This window comes from Dipodomys merriami, unplaced genomic scaffold (assembly GCF_024711535.1).
Source record: "Dipodomys merriami isolate MVZ:Mamm:240054 unplaced genomic scaffold, mDipMer1.0.p SCAF_1, whole genome shotgun sequence".
In the NCBI taxonomy this organism is placed as follows: Eukaryota; Metazoa; Chordata; class Mammalia; order Rodentia; family Heteromyidae; genus Dipodomys; species Dipodomys merriami.
The window spans coordinates 7,290,618-7,307,458 of record NW_027202270.1 but is presented as its reverse complement, the minus strand read 5'-3'; the positions used below and the strand labels follow the sequence as shown (position 1 = coordinate 7,307,458).

The 16,841-nt window shown below is 39.7% G+C and overlaps 1 protein-coding gene across 1 annotated transcript in view; it reads left to right on the top strand.

Moving 5' to 3' along the window:
• The window catches only part of Psmd1 (proteasome 26S subunit, non-ATPase 1), a 105,251-nt gene that overhangs the window by 26,974 nt on the left and 61,436 nt on the right, over positions 1–16,841 (top strand). The window contains exons 12-16 of the mRNA XM_070015070.1: positions 61–234; positions 4,194–4,305; positions 5,893–6,089; positions 8,584–8,679; positions 10,172–10,236. Coding sequence (XP_069871171.1) covers positions 61–234; positions 4,194–4,305; positions 5,893–6,089; positions 8,584–8,679; positions 10,172–10,236 — 644 coding nt within the window. The remainder of the gene's footprint in view (positions 1–60; positions 235–4,193; positions 4,306–5,892; positions 6,090–8,583; positions 8,680–10,171; positions 10,237–16,841) is intronic.

Sequence of the window (16,841 nt, the reverse complement as noted above, 5' to 3'; positions counted from 1 at the left end):
ACTATGTGTGCTTTTTTTCTCCCTTTCTCTTATTGACATCTTTGTGACTCAAATCTACAGGGTCATGAGAAGGAAGCATTACAATTAATGGCAACGTACCTTCCAAAGGATACTTCTCCAGGATCAGCCTATCAGGAAGGTGGAGGTCTCTATGCACTGGGTCTCATTCATGCCAATCATGGTGGTGACATAATTGACTATCTGCTCAATCAGCTCAAGAATGCCAGCAATGATGTAAGTATTGAGATGGAAAACTAAATTTCCATTACTTAAAACTAGAAAATTATATTGTGCCAAAATACCCTGGTTTTTTCATCTAGACTTTTTTTCTATTTTATTTCTTATTTTTTGATGGGATGGTAGTGAGACAGGATCTTCCTGTGTAGCCAGGGTGGCCTTGCATTAATGATCTTTCTATGTCAGTCTTGTTTTCAATTTTTTTCTTTCCTTTCCTTCTTTTTTGCTAATCATAGGGCTTGAACTCTGGGCCAGGGTGCTGTCCCTGAGCTCTTCAGTTCAAGGCTAGCACTCTACCACTTGAGCCATGGCGCCACTTCCAGCTTTTTCTGTTTATGTGGTAATGAGGAATCGAACCCAGGTTTCATGCATGCTAGGCAAGTGGTAGAATCACTAAGCCTCATTCCCAGTCCTCTTCAGATGTTTATAGTTTTCACTATAAAGATCTTTTATGTCTTTGGTTGGATTTATTCCTTAGATTTATTCCTTTTAGTTGGTTGTTTTTCTTTTTCTTTTCTTTCTTTTTTTTTTGAGGCTACTGCAAATGGAGTTGTTTTCATGATTTCCTTGTCCGCTAGTTCATTGTTGGCATACAGAAAGGCTACTGATTTTTGTGTGTGAATTTTGTATCCTGCTACCTTGCCAGAGAGGCTGATCAGCTCTAGAAGCTTGGGGATTAGAGTCTTTTGGGTCCTTTAGGTAGAACATCATGTCATCTGCAAATAGGAATAGTTTGGCTTTTTTCCCTATGTGAATCCCTTTAATGTCCTTTTTTTGCCTTGATGATCTGGCTAGGATTTCCAGAACTGTATTGAAGAGAGGTAGAGAGAGCAGACATCCTTGCCTTGTTCTTGATTTTAGGGAAAATGGTTTTAATTTTTCCCCGTTCAGTATGGTGTTGGCTATTCGTCTGTCATCTATAGCCTTTATTATTTTAAAGAATGTTCCTTCTATTCCTAGCTTCTCCAAAGATTTTAACATGAATAGATGTATTTTGGGTTTTTTTGTTTTGTTTTTGTTTTTGGCAATAAAAAAGATTTAAACATTTAATTTTCACTTGCATGTACATATATGCATGCATATCTTTTTTTATTGTGAAAATACTGTACAGAGGGGTTACAATTACATGGGCAAGATAATGAGTACATTTCTTATCAAGCCTTGTAGCCTCCTCCTTTGTTTCCCCTTCCCATCCCTTCCCATCCTCCCCCCGGTCCCCCACCCAATCCTCCCCGCTACCCACCCCCGCACCAAAGTTGTAAAGTTCATTTTTCGACATAATGACTTGTACCTCTCATTGTTGCAATGGGTCCACCTGGATCCCTATTTAAACGATTTATTTTTTCCCTTCCCCTCCACAAATTATACTGACATCAAATACAGTGAAAGCAGAGGTTATACTGTGGGGGAGGGACATACAAAGCAACAAAGAAATCATCTTATAAATGTGTTAGAAACAATCACATGAAAGAAAAAAACATTTGAACATATCTTAGGGTTCATTTCCCTAACATCAACTTATCTGACCTTTTCTGCTTGACTCAGACATACACTAGTTATTGCAAATAAGGGAAACCATGGGACCTATGTTTCTTTGGGCCTGGCTTACTTCACTTAATATAATTTTTTCCAAGTCTTTCCATTTCCTAACAAATGGGGCAATGTCATTCTTTCTGATGGAGGCATAGAATTCCATTTTGTATATATACCACGTTTTCTTGACCCATTCATCTACTGAGGGGCAAATAGATGTATTTTGTTGAAGGATTTTTCTGCATCTATTGAAATGATCATGTGGGTTTTTTGGTCTTTGTCTTTGTTGATGTGATGAGTTACATTTTATTTTTTCCAATCCTGGGACTTGAATTCAGGTCCTGAACATTGTCCCTGAGCTTCTTTTCCTCAAGACTAACACTACCACTTAAGCCACAGCACTACTTTCAGCTTTTCTGTTTATGTGGTACTGAGGAATCGAATCCAGGGCCTCATGCATGCAAGGCAAGCCCCTGTATTTTTTTTTCTCTTACAACAATAAATCAATAAATTATTTATTTATTTATTTTATTTTTGTGAACACACTGTACAGAGGGGTTACAATTACATGGGCAGGATAATGCGTACATTTCTTATCAAGCATTGCAGCCTCCTCCTTTGTTTACCCTTCACATCCCTTCCCAGCCCCCCCTCCCCCCCCCCCCCCCCGCACCAATGTTGTAAAGCTTGTTTTCGACATGACAACTTGTACTTCTCATTGTTGCAACAGGTCCACCTGTATCCTTTTTTTTTTTTTTTTTTTTTTTGTCGGTTGTGGTACTTGAACTCTGGGCCTGGGCGCTGTCCCTCAGCTCTTCAGCTCAAGGCGAGCGCTCTACCACTTGAGCTACCACGCCACTTCCGGTTTTCTGGTGGTTTATTGGAGATAGGAGTCTCACGGTCTCTCCTGCCCGGGCTGGCTTTGAACCGCGATCCTCAGATCTCAGCCTCCTGAGTAGCTAGGATTACAGGCGTGAGCCACCAGCGCCCGGCTTCCACCTGTATCCTTAAACGACTTGTTTTTCCCCATCTCCTCTACAAGTTATACTGACATCAAATATATCAATAAATGTATTTAACATTTCATGTTCAGTAGCTATAGCAGCAGGGTCATGACCTAACATAACACCTGCTTGAAGTCATAATGACTTCCTTCCCTCCCTCCCTCCCTCCCTCCTTCCCTCCCTCCCTCCTTCCCTCCCTCCTTCCCTCCCTCCCTCCCTCCCTCCCTCCCTCCCTTCCTTCCTTCCTTCCTTCCTTCTTTGTCTTTCTGTCTTTTCCATTCCTGTGGCTTAAACTCAGGGCCTGACCACTGCTCTAAGCTTCTTTTGCTCAAGGCTAGTACTCTACTACTTGAGCTACAGCACTACTTCCAGCTTTTTTTGTTGAGGGATTGAACGTAGGGCTTCATGCGTGTTAGGCAAGCACTCTACCACTAAGCCACATTCCCATCCATTCACTACCATGTTTGATTGGAAACATTTCTCTTCTCATTCTTTAGCTTCTCCTGTATACTGGCTCCTTCTTCTTGTCCCATAAACATGCTAAGTTTCACTCATTTCCCTTCCCTCTAAAAATCTTTTCCTAACACTTGCATCTTAGTTGTTCATTTTTTCTCTTCTCCTTTTCATTTAAATTTATCGAAAGAGAGTTGTACTCTCTATGTCCACTTTCTTTTATACATTTTATTTCTCTGCTTGTAATTTATGTCAGCAATTTATGATCTGTTAACACTAAAATTGAAGTTATCACTAGATTTTGTGTTATTAGATATTTCATTGCTATGATGGAGCCAACCTGTACATAAGTAATATCAAAATATATTTTGAGGGGTTGGGAAGGTGGCTCAGTGGTAGAGCGCTTGCCTTGCATGCATGAGGTCCTGGGTTTGATTCCTCAGCACCACATAAGCAAAAAGAAAAAAAAGCCGGAAGTGGCGCTGTGGCTCAAGTGGTAGAGCGCTCGCCTTGAGCTGAAGAACTGAGGGACAGTGCCTAGGCCCAGAGTTCAGGCCCCACAACCGGACCCAAAAAAAAAAAAGTATATATATAAGTATATATATAGAGAGAGAAGTACCTCCCCCACCCCCCAAAAAATATATATTGAAGTTAGAATTGACACTTAGATATTTTTTGTGGGGGGGGTCTGGTCGTGGGGCCTGAACTCTGGGCCTGGGTGCTGTCCCTCAGCTCTTCAGCTCAAGGCGAGCGCTCTACCATTTGAGCCATAGCACCACTTCTGGTTTTCTGGTGGTTTATTGGAGATAGGAGTCTCATGGTCTTTCCTGCCCGGGCTGGCTTTGAACCACGATCTTCAGATCTCAGCCTCCTGAGTAGCTAGGATGACAGGTGTGAGCCACCAGCGCCTGGCTAGATTTTTAATACAGTGTACAAAAATCAATGGAACCAATGCTTTTTCTTTAGATCGTTCGACATGGAGGCAGTCTGGGCCTTGGTTTGGCTGCCATGGGAACTGCTCGCCAGGATGTCTATGATTTGCTTAAAACAAACCTTTACCAGGATGATGCTGTGACAGGTACTTCTAAAGACAATAAACATGAGGATTAATTAATGTAATTGTCCATTTTTTGGAGGGGGGATAGTCTCTTAAAAATACAGTGGATCATTTACTTGAAGGCGTGGATTTTGCCCCATTTGGCAGATTTATCTTATAAAAATCACATTTTGTGATACATTTCCAAAATATATCCTGTGTATTAGCACTGACTTTTGCAGAAGTTATGAGTAATCTGTATCATGAGGATATTCTGTGGTGCTTGGCAATAATGTAGAAAAATGGTGCTATAATGTCTCCCTTGAAGTTACTGTGGGATTTAATGGTACATTTCATCAAGACTGTTTTAAAGGAAAACAGCTGTGAATGTATGGATGTATTTCTAAGCAATATCTTCCTTTTGATACATGATTTGAAAAAATGCTAATAGAAATTAGTGGTTATGGGCTGGGAAGGTGGCTCAGTGGTAGAGCACTTGCCTTGCATGCTCGAGGCCCTGGGTTTGATTCCTCAGCACCACATAAGAAAAAAAAGCCAGAAGTGGCACTGTGGCTCAAGTGGTAGAGTGCTAGCCTTGAGCTGAAGAGCTGAGGGACAGCGCCCAGGCCCAGAGTTCAGGCCCCACGACCGGACCCAAAAAAAAAAAAAAAAAAAAAGAAATTAGTGGTTATTTCGATGAATGATACAAGTCAAGTAGATATGTTTTTTGAGAGGTATTTATTTTTCCCCCTTAGAAAAAACTAGGGTTTGAACTCACAGTCTCTCCATGGTTAGGAAATACTCTACTGTAAGCAACAACTCTATTCCATTTTTGTTTTGGTGATTTTTGAGGTAGGGCCTTACTTCCTCCCCAGGTGCACATCTGGATCACAATCTGACTATTTACACTTCCACAAAGCTAGGATGATAGTGCATGTGACCACATCCAGCTGTTGAGTTTTATGAATGCTTTTGCCCAGGCTAGAGTTTCTCTTTTTTTTTTTTTTTTTCTGTTAGTCATGGAGCTTGAACTCTAGGCCTGGGTGCTGTCCTTCAGCTTTTCAGCTCAAAGCAAGTGCTCTACCCCTTGAGCCACAGCGCCAGTTCTGGTTTTCTGGTGGTTAATTGGAAATAAGAGTCTCCCAGACTTTCATGCCTAGACTGGCTTTGAACCACGATCCTCAGATATCAGCCTCCTTAGTAGCTAGGATTACAGGCATGAGCCACTGGCGCCTGGTATCAGACTAGTCTCAAAACACAGTTCTTCTATCTGAGCCTCCCAAGCTGCTAGACTTACAGGTGTGAGCCCCTGGTACCCTACTGGATATGTTTTTTTTTTGTTTTTGTCAGTCATGGGGCTTGAACTGTGGTCCTGAGTCCTGTCCCTCAGCTCTTTAGCTCAAGGTGAGCGCTCTACCACTTGAGCTACAACGCCACTTCCGGTTTTCTGGTGGTTTTTTGGAGATAAGAGTTTCATGGACTTTCCTGCCCGAACTGGCTTTGAACCGCACTCTTCAGATCTCAGTCTCCTGAGTAGCTAGGATTACAGGCATGAGCCACCGGTGTGCCTGGCTTGGATATGTTTTATTGACTCTGTAAACATAACACTCTTTATTTTTTACTTACTAGGAGAAGCAGCTGGCCTGGCTTTAGGTTTGGTTATGTTAGGCTCTAAAAATGCCCAGGCCATTGAGGATATGGTTGGCTACGCACAAGAAACTCAACATGAGAAGATTCTGCGTGGTCTTGCAGTTGGCATTGCATTAGTGATGTATGGGAGGATGGAAGAGGCTGATGCTCTCATTGAATCTCTCTGCCGTGATAAGGTAAAGCCTCACTTACCTTCTCTGTCACATCCTGTACTCTGGTTCTCTAGAAAATTATCTCTGTTCCCCTCAGAAGACCTAGTACATTTGTTCATCAAATTTCTTTTTTCTTTTTCAAATTTCTTTTTTCTTTTTCTTTTTTTTTTTCAGTTCTGGGGCCTGAACTCTGGGCCTGGGTACTGTCCCTAAACTTCTTTTGCTCAAAACTAGCACTTTACCACTTGAGCCACAGTGCCACTTCTGGCCTTTTCTTCTTCTTTTTTTTTTTTTTTAAGGTGGTAGTGGGGCCTGAGCTCTGGGCCAAGGCGCTGTCCCTTGGTTCTTCAGCTCAAGGCTAGTACTCTACTACTTGAGCCACAGCTCCACTTCTGGCTTTTTCTGTATATGTGATGCTGAGGAATTGAACCCAGGGCCTCATGCATGCAAGGCAAGCATTCTACCACTGAGCCACCTTCCCAGCCTCCACTTCTGGTGTTTTCTGTTTATGTGGTTCTGAGGAACCAAACCCAGAGCTTCATGCTAGGCAAGCACTCTACCACTAAGCCATATTCCCAGCATATTCATCAAATTTCTTGCAAAATATATATTTGCAAGAAAATTTAAGGAAAATCACTGATTGGCAGAGGTGAGTACAAGTAGTAATTTGAGGATCTTCAATTTCTCCATGGCTATAAATCAGTGATAATTCAGATAAACAGATCCAGAAAAGTTCTTTAAGAATTTACAAGTTAATTTTGAAAAGGATTTTTTTTTTTTTTTTTTTGTCGGTCTGTGGGGCTTGAACTCAGGGCCTGGGCACTGTCCCTCAGCTCTTTAGCTCAAGGGTAGCGCTCTACCACTTGAGCCACAGCTCCACTTCTGGTTTTCTGAGTGGTTTATTGGAGATAAGAGTCTCACTGACTTTCCTGCCCCAGCTGGCTTTGAACTGTGATCATTAGATCTCAGCCTCCTGAGTAGTTAAGATTACAGGCATGAGCCACTGGCTCCGGGCGATTTTTTTTTTTTTGGGGGGGGGGGTCCAGTCGTGGGGCCTGAACTCTGGGCCTGGGTGCTGTCCCTCAGCTCTTCAGCTCAAGGCTAGTGCTCTACCACTTGAGCCACAGAGCCACTTCCGGCTTTTTTCTTTTTGCTTATGTGGTGCTGAGGAGTTGAACCCAGGGCCTCAGGCATGCAAGGCATGCGCTCTTCTCTGAGCCACCTTCCCAGCCCCAGGGTGATTTTTTTTTAAATGAAAGATACAAAGTTTATTTGGCCACAGTTAGCTCATGCCTACAATCCTAGCTACTTAGGAGGCAGACATTGGAGAATCGTGGCTGAAAGCCAGCCTACGCAAAAAGTTCATGAGACTTCATCTCAGCTAATAAAAATGAGAAACATAAATAGGAGGATGGCAGTCCCAACAGCCCTGGACATAAATGTGAGTCCCTGTACTTGAAATGTCTAAATTAAGAAGGGTAACATTTTTATAAACTATGACACAAAGTTTATTACGTCATGATTCTTTTTATCAGAAAACAGTAATATCTCTATAATTAATTATTTGGGTAAATTTTTTCCTGTTATCTTTCATTTTTATTGTTTTAAAGTTTTTTGCTCTTGTCCTAGGGCTTGAACTCAGGGCCAAGGGGCTGACCCTGAACTTTTTTGCTCAAGGCTAGCACTCTGTCACTTGAGCCATGGCTACAGCTTTACTTCCAGCTTTTTTTTTTTTTTTTTTATGGTTAATTAGACATAGATTCTCATGGACTTTGCTGCTTGGGCTGGCTTTGAACCGTGACCCTCAAATCTCAGCCTCTTGAGTAGCTAATATTACAGGCATGAGCCATCAGTGCCCAGCTAGTTTTATTATTAGAGGGATATTATTATGTATGGTAGATAGTCAGTTGTAAGTTGTAAAAGTCACTAAAAGCTAATAAAAAAAGAACTACTCCCACAATTTATTGGTGAAGATATTAATATCAAATTCCATATTGCCCTCTAATTAGGTAAAAAGGTAAGCGAGAATATGGAATAATGAGAAGTCAACTTCTTTATTTTTTGTCTTAAATATAAGTGATTCCTATAGCTGTATTGTTGGCTGTTTGCATATATATATATATAGAGAGAGAAAAAGAGTATGAGGTAGGGTAGAAATACTGTCATAAATTTGGGAAGAACAAGTCCTCCTTTATTAGTTTCACTTCCTCTAGGAAACTAACAAACATGGAAGAATTCTTGAGTTCATGGTTTTTTTTAAAAAAAAATTAACCTTATAGATACTACTATATTATGCCTATCATACTGTAACAATTACTATTTTGTTTGTTTGCATGTAGGCTTATTTGTTTGATTTTGTCTTGGAGATTGGAGTCTCATTTTGTTCCCCAGGCTGGGCTCAAGTAATCTTCCAACCTCAGCCTCCCAAGTAACTGAGACTATAGGCTTGTTCACTGTGCCTATTAGCAGTTTCTACTTGGATTAAGTTGAAGACTGATGTTGAACTATCCTTTCTTAGGACCCAATTCTTCGAAGGTCTGGAATGTATACCGTAGCCATGGCTTATTGTGGCTCTGGGAACAACAAAGCTATTCGACGCCTCCTTCATGTTGCTGTAAGTACTCTGACATTTTGTGGAGATAGGATGGGAGAAAAAGTTTACAGATGAACAAAGTATCTAGATGATGTGGTACACATGCCACATGTCTGCCATCAGTGATCTCAGGTGCAGATTTTCATTCACTGGACATAATAAGCCATAACAAGCGCTAGTGTCACCTGGGTTTTCAGGCAGTAGAGCAGAATAATGTATGTTAGTGTAAAGGAAGTCTTCAAAGCCATGCAAGTGTAATTTCTCAACCACACTCCAGGGGGTGTCCTTGCAAAGCCATTCGAAATTTGTCATTTTAGGATAGGGAAGTCTGAAGAACAAGAAGAAACCATTTCTTTCTAGCCCCTAAAGTTAATTTTCAGGTACCCTAAGGCACACCAAAACTGTAAGAGAATGTGGCTTTTCCATGGTCCTTTCAATTTGATTGTAGTTTATCAAGAATAAATACTAGTAATAGGGCGCTGGTAGCTCATTCCTATAATCCTAAGTATTAAGACTGCTGAGATACAGAGGATTATGGTTCATAGCCAGCCCAGACAGGAAAGTCTGTCAGACTCCATCTTCAAAACAACTAGTAAAAAACCAGACTGAAGTCATGGCTCAAGGGAGCAAGTAAGCTGAATGACCCATATTGCCACACAACAAAAGAAAATACACACTCTGGATATTCCACATATCTTAGTAGTGGGCTTCTTGTTATGCTAGGAACAGGTAAACTCAGGGTCATCTTCTCATGAAAAAATCTTTAGTAGTGTTGTTGATTCCTTCTTTCCAGAGATACTCACATGCCACAATGTTTATTAGTAATTTATCCTTTCATAGCACAGAATGTGCCATGCTGTAAATGTATTTTGCTTGTACTTAAGACATACCTTTTTGCAAACTGCATTGAAGGAATAGTTAGATTTTCAGTGTCATGCTAAACTAGAATGCAGCTAAAATATCTTTAGAAGTTGCTCTGAATCTTAAACTTGACCAGGCTGTTAAAAACTTTTTAACATTGGAATGGAATTCTTACATGAGTTTTTTCTTTTTCTCTAAATTGGGGAAAGCCTTTTTAAAAATAAATATTTCATTTAGAAAATATGTATTTATGGTGTGCTGCTTTAGCATGATATTTTGATAAACATGGTAAAGTGAAGGACATCATAATGAAGGAATACTAATGAGAGCTGATTCACATTTGAAAGATTCAGGCTGGGGGGCTGGGAAGGTGGCTCAGTGGTAGAGCGCTTGCCTTGCATGCCTGAGGCCCTGGGTTTGATTCCTCAGCACAACATAAGCAAAAAGAAAAAAGCCAGAACTGGCTCTGGCTCAAGTGGTAGAGTGCTAGCCTTGAGCTGAAGAGCTGAGAGACAGCGCCCAGGCCCAGAGTTCAGGCCCCACGACCAACCTCCCCCCCAAAACAAACAAACACAAAAAAAGATTCAGGCTGGGAATTCAGCCTAGTACAGAATGCATGGCATTATATAATCAACTTGGCCTTTTCCCCTAGGTAAGTGATGTCAACGATGATGTCAGGAGGGCAGCAGTAGAATCACTTGGGTTCATTCTGTTCAGGTAATAATTTCTTTCTTTGTGTGTGTGTGTGTGAAAATACTGTACAGAGGGGTTACAATTACATGGGCAAGATAATGAGTACATTTCTTATCAAGCATTGTAGCCTTCTCATTTTTTTTCCCTTCCCATCCCTTCCCATTCTTCCCCACACACACACCGAACCCTCCTCCCCCCCACCACCAAAGTTGTAAAGTTTGTTTTCAACATAACGACTTCTACATCTCATTGTTGCAATGGGTCCACCTGGATCCCTATTTAAACGATTTGTTTTTTCCCTTCCCCTCCACAAATTATACTGACATCAAATACAGTGAAAGCAGAGGTTATACTGTGGGGGAGGGACATACAAAGCAACAAAGAAATCATCTTATAAATGTGTTAGAAACAATCACATGAAAGAAAAAAACATTTGAACATATCTTAGGGTTCATTTCCCTAACATCAACTTATCTGACCTTTTCTGCTTGACTCAGACATACACTAGTTATTGCAAATAAGGGAAACCATGGGACCTATGTTTCTTTGGGCCTGGCTTACTTCACTTAATATAATTTTTTCCAAGTCTTTCCATTTCCTAACAAATGGGGCAATGTCATTCTTTCTGATGGAGGCATAGAATTCCATTTTGTATATATACCACATTTTCTTGATCCATTCATCTACTGAGGGGCATCTCAAAAGACTCCACATAGAGCTCCCCAATGACCTGTATCCCTATCTAAATGATTTCAGGCAATAATTTCTAACTTCCAATTCTGCTCTTCCTTTTTTTTTTTTTTTTTGTCTAGTCACCTAAACAACTAAATATCTGTGGGCTATATGTAGATTACTTGCAAGAAACATTAACAGTATGATCTGTTTATCTAAAAAAGAACAATGTCTTGGGTTTAAGAAGCTATTTGAGAAGTAAAACAATTATTTCTATCCATTTTTCATAGTATCCTGCTTACTTTTTAAATTCCAAATAACATCTCCATTACTTATCCTCTTGTGTATATCAGTATTCAATTATGATATGTGTTACAACAGTTTTTTAATTCCAAAGGCTCTTTAATGAAATTAAAATGTAATAAGCTTTGCCTGAAGGGAAAAACACAAGATCTTGAAGATTAATAAAGCTTATTTGGGCTTGCAGTTGTTCAGATGCTCCTTCCTGGCAGTATAGTGCAGTTGTGTTTAAGAAGGACTGCTCTAATCTAATCTGCCTGGTTGCCTTTCACTTCACCTCTTTCTAGCTGAGTGAATGTGGACAAGTTACTTAGCCTATTTGAGCTTCTGTTTTCTCATCTGTAAAATGTGTATAATAATAACATTAGAGAATTAGAGAGTATTTTTCCTGTTCTAATGACTTTAGAACACTGCCTGACACTAGTCAACACTATGTAAGTGTGGTGGTTCTAGTGGTAAATGTAGAAGAATTTCTTCAGAGTTCTTAGTGCTATCAATTTAGCCTAATGTCAAATACCAGTGTTTCCTTCAGTTAAGATGTTAAAAGTTAAAATACAATGAAGGCAGATTATTTAGCACTATTTGGCCACCGTTGTACGTATTATTTGTGATGAGATCATACAATATAACCAGTTCCTAAAGTTTATATTAGATAAGTCAAGTCCTTACAATCTCTAAAAGAGATTTCTATTCCAGGTTCCCTAGGAGTGAAAATTTGTTGTGAACTGTTGTATAATTCTGCATATACATATGTATTTGTTTATTTATTAAGTTGCAAACACAGGGAGACAGCATTTCAGTATATCTTCATCTGTCTTGAGGGGTTCAGACATTTGCCTTAGGTTTAATTGGGATGGTTAGAGTGAGAAAGATGCACAGTTAACACAGTTAACAAGGCCCAGGTAGGTTTAGAGGTGGTATCTGCTGGTCTGACATTATGTTTCCTCAGAATTGCTTAGGGAGTCCTTGTTACAGTAAGTCAAAGATGCCTCAAAGCGATACTGTCCTTCCTGAATTTCAAGATGGTCACAAAGTGACTTCATAGTGGTGCCTGATGTTTGCGAGACTGTAGGACTAGCTGGAAAACTTTCACTTTCACATAAACACATTCTCCATTTCTGCCAGGCACTGGTGGCTCATGCCTGTAATCCTAGCTGCTAAGGAGGCTGAGATCTGAGGATCAGAGTTCAAAGCCAGCCTGGTCAAGAAAGCTGTGAGGCTTTTATCTCCAATAAACCACTCAGAAAACCAGAAGTGGCACTGTGTTCGAGTGATAGAGCACTCGCCTTGAGCTGAAGAGCTGAGGGACCAGAGTTCAAGCCCCACAACGGACCAAAAAAAACCCCAAAACAAAACCCACATTCTCCATTTCAATGCAAAAGTTAGCCTGGTAGCTGTTGGAGCAGCTAATCTACCTGTATGCTTGTATCTGCCAAGAGAAGAATTTAGGTAGCCACTAATATAGTGAAAGTAACAGCCAAGTTTATTAGGAAAGGAAGACATTACAATAGACAGAGTGTGAATCATTTGTGGGTTAAGCATGACCCATACTAAAGTCCATACGAAAGTAAATTAGTTAATAACTTCATAACTAGTTAATACCTTTATAATAACCACAATAAATTGTGGCCCATTTGTTTCAAGTAATAAAACATTTTCTTCCTATTGTGGATAGATATATTGAGAACAGAGCAAAATAGTTGGGGTATGCAGGGATGGAGTGCAGTGGTAAAGAGCATGTTTGGCAAAGCCCTGAGATCAAACTCCAGCTATCAAACAATAACAAGAAAAAGAATAGACCAAAAAGAGCTTTATATGATATAGTAAGCTAATAGGTCTTTCCTTAGAACAATTTCTTCAGTGAAGTTATTCAGGCAAATACTAGTTTTCTTCACTGTATCATCCTCTAACTATCATTTTATCTACCTACTCACATAGACAACTAGAGACACTTCACTAAATCCTGTATAGCTAGGATTATAGGTGTGAAACATCCCACCTGGCTTATTTGTTAAGATGGGATCTCACTAACTTTATATGCTGGCTGGCCTAGAATCACTATCTTCCCAGTTATCACCTTGCCAGCAGCTGGGATTGCTTGTATCCCCTACCAAGCCCTGCCTGTACTTAGGCTTTTTGTACCGTTGCTTTTCTGGTTCTTTTATAAAATTTGCCAGTAGAGTTCCATAATTACATCCTTAAATATGTTTTTTTACTTTATTTTTAAAAATTTATTTACAAGTCATTAGTCTAAAATATTTACATATCTAATAAATTAGTATTTATATACATTATCTATATAATATATCCCTTGAAAACTTACTTTTCTTAATAATAAAAGAAAAACAAATATTTAAAAGTCACCAGATGGGGCTGGGAAGGTGGCTCAGTGGTAGAGCACTTGCCTTGCATGCTCAAGGTCCTGGGTTCAATTCCTCAGCACCACATAAGCAAAAAAGAAAAAAAGCCGGAAGTGGCGCTGTGGTTCAAGTGGTAGAGTGCTAGCCTTAAGCTGAAGAGCTGAGGGACAGCGCCCAGGCCCAGAGTTCAGGCCCCACGACCGGACCCCCCCCAAAAAAAAAAAATAAAATAAAAATCACCAGATAAGAGGAGCATAATTAGCTGTATAGTTACTTTTCAAAATTATTGTTTAACAATTTTAACCAAGTAAACTAAGATTTGAAATGTAAATTAGCATTACAGAACAGAAAAAGCTTTTTTTCACTCTTGAGGAATTTCCTTTTTTTTTTTTAATTGTAAAAATACTGTACAGAGCTGTTACAATTACATGGGCAAGATAATGAGTACATTTCTTATCAAGCATTGTAGCCTTCTCCTTTGTTTCCCCTTCCCATCCCTTCCCATCCTCCCTTTGCCCCCCTACCCAACCCTCCTCCCACCCCCCCCCACCAAAGTTGTAAAGTTCGTTTTCTACATAACGACTTGTACATCTCATTGTTGCAATGGGTCCACCTGTATCCCTATTTAAACGATTTATTTTTTCCCTTCCCCTATTTCCTATTATTTTAAAAAGACTATACATTGAACAATGAATCAGTGCTTTACAGAAAGTTAAATAATGAAAAATATGAATCTATTAGGTTTTTGGTACTCTTGAAAAAGTAGAGTATTAAGTATTAGGTGAAAATAAAACAAGTTTTGTTTGAACAGGTTTTGGTTTTTATTTTAAGGAAAAAGAACTAATGGTAACTTCTGTGTACTTAGGTCTAATTAGTCCTATGATAAATTTTTACACATTTTTGCAGCTTATCAGGGATATTTAACTATGTCACAGGCAGAGTTTACAATCAATGTTTCTGTATTTGATCCTATTACAATTGCATAATTATATATTCTTATTTTGTAGAGGCAATTGATTTAGCTTTGAGATTGACATCTAAGGTGACCACTTTCTCACCCAGTTTTTATTTTGATCATTTTTCCATCTTTCTGGTATAAAAATTATTCTGTTCAGAGGAAAGGTGGAAGTTAAGTAAAAGTTAAATAATCCTGTTTTCCTTCCTATTATTATCTAGCTAAGGTGTAACACTTTACCTTTCCCTACTTTTTCTAAAGTCTAGATACAGTTGAAAAACAAAATAGTTTCAAATAAAACAAAAATGGTTTGTTATTACCATTTAGAGTGAAGGGATTGGTTTTGTTTTGTTTAGATTTTTTTTTTTTTTTTTTGGTCGGTTGTGGGGCTTGAACTCTGGGCCTGGGCGCTGTCCCTCAGCTCTTCAGCTCAAGGCGAGCTCTCTACCACTTGAGCTACAGCGTCACTTCTGGTTTTCTGGTGGTTTATTAGAGATAGGAGTCTCACGGTCTCTCCTGCCCGGGCTGGCTTTGAACCGCGATCCTCAGATCTCAGCCTCCTGAGTAGCTAGGATTACAGGCGTGAGCCACCAGCGCATGGCTTGTTTAGATTTTTTTTATTGTTGCTGCTATTTGGTTGATTTTCAACTTTTATTGGAAAAACTAATTGGAAAACTAAGTTTTAGTAACTGTATAGTCTTCCAAATGTGCCTTAGCAATTGTGTGAAGATTCTACTCGTATTGTTTTTTTTTTTTTGTCAGTTGTGGGGCTTGAATTCGGGGCCTGGGCGCTTTCCTTGCACTCTTCAGCTCAAGGCGCCATTTCCAGTTTTCTAGTGGTTAGTTTCCTGCCCGGGCTGGCTTTGGAGTATGGTTCACAGATCTCAGCCCCTGAGTAACTAGGATTACAGGCGTGAGCCACCGGCGCCTGGCTCATATTTTTGTCTTCATTTCCAACTATGCATTGTTTCTCTTGTCAGTGGCTTTATATATCACATCTGGGAGGCATATCCTGCTACATAGGAAGTTGATGAGCTTGGCAAAACTGTTGTGTTTCTGATTATCAGAATTCATTTCTGTCTTCCTAGCTTATACATAACTAAATTCCCTGTTTCAGAAGCAGATGTCTCCTGTGAACTGTTTTCTGACTTTGCTAATAAGGTTCCTAGCCCATAACAGGGTAGTCAGATCAAGTTAGAGGCAATGAGTTGTTTGTGTGCTTACTACTTCTAGGGGTCTTTCCTTTCTTCCCTCTTCTCCCTCTTTTCCTTTTTCTTCCTCAGGACTTTCCTTTAGCCTGGCTTGCTAAGGGATATTTCTGAGTTCCTTTTCCATAATAATGTTTCTTTAAGGGGTAAAAATTGGAAAAGATTTAGAGATGATCTTGTACTTCTCTTAGAGATGAAGAAAAATAAAAGTGTACAGATTGGAGTCAGGTACTGGTAATTCATGCCTATAATTCTAGGTATTCAGGAGACTTGAGATCTGAAGATAGTGTGAGACTCTTATCTCCAATAAACTTCTCAGAAAAAGCCAAAAGTGGTGGGGTGGCTCAAGTGGCAGAGCTTTAACCAAAAACGTGAGCTTTTTTGTTTAAGTAAGCCTTGGACTGGCGTGTGCGTGTGCGTGTGCACGCGCGCACACACACACACACACACACACACACACATGAATTGGCTACCATTTACTGATTGCCTACTATGTATTCATCTAATCCTTATAAGAACTGCATAAAATATAGACTGAGAAAACACAAAAACAAACTATGTCATTTCTAAATTAAATCAGCTATCCTGTAAGTGGCATAGGTTGGTCTCATTCCCAGATCTAACAGTACAAAATGAAATTGTGAATGAAAATTTTTTGCCTGAAGTTCAGCCTACTCTGGGTAAACATAAGTAGCTGTGATTAGTTTGTGATACCACTTACTCTTTAGGTTCCGAGATTGAGATCCTATACTTCCAGTTTGAGCACATTCACTTAGTACCTTTTAAGTATATAATGTGGTTTAAGTACCCAAGAGGGATTTTTTTCCTACTCCCCCTTCCTCATCTCTTTCCTCCTATCCTTTCCTACCTCCTCCTCTTCCACCTCTCTCCCCTACCTCTAGTAATTAGGGTACCTGGTTTTAGCCATTACGTCCTGTTACTTTGTATGGCATCTGATTATTCTTCTGCCTATCCCTTCCACCCTTCCTGATTGAAGGGAAGTTATAACTACATTGGACTAAAAGGGAATATTGCAAGCACTCTTAGCTTACATCTACATGTGACCATTTTGTGTGCATTTAGTTTTCACTCTCATTCCTGTCACTTATGTCAGGGGTCAGAGCCATTTTTCTC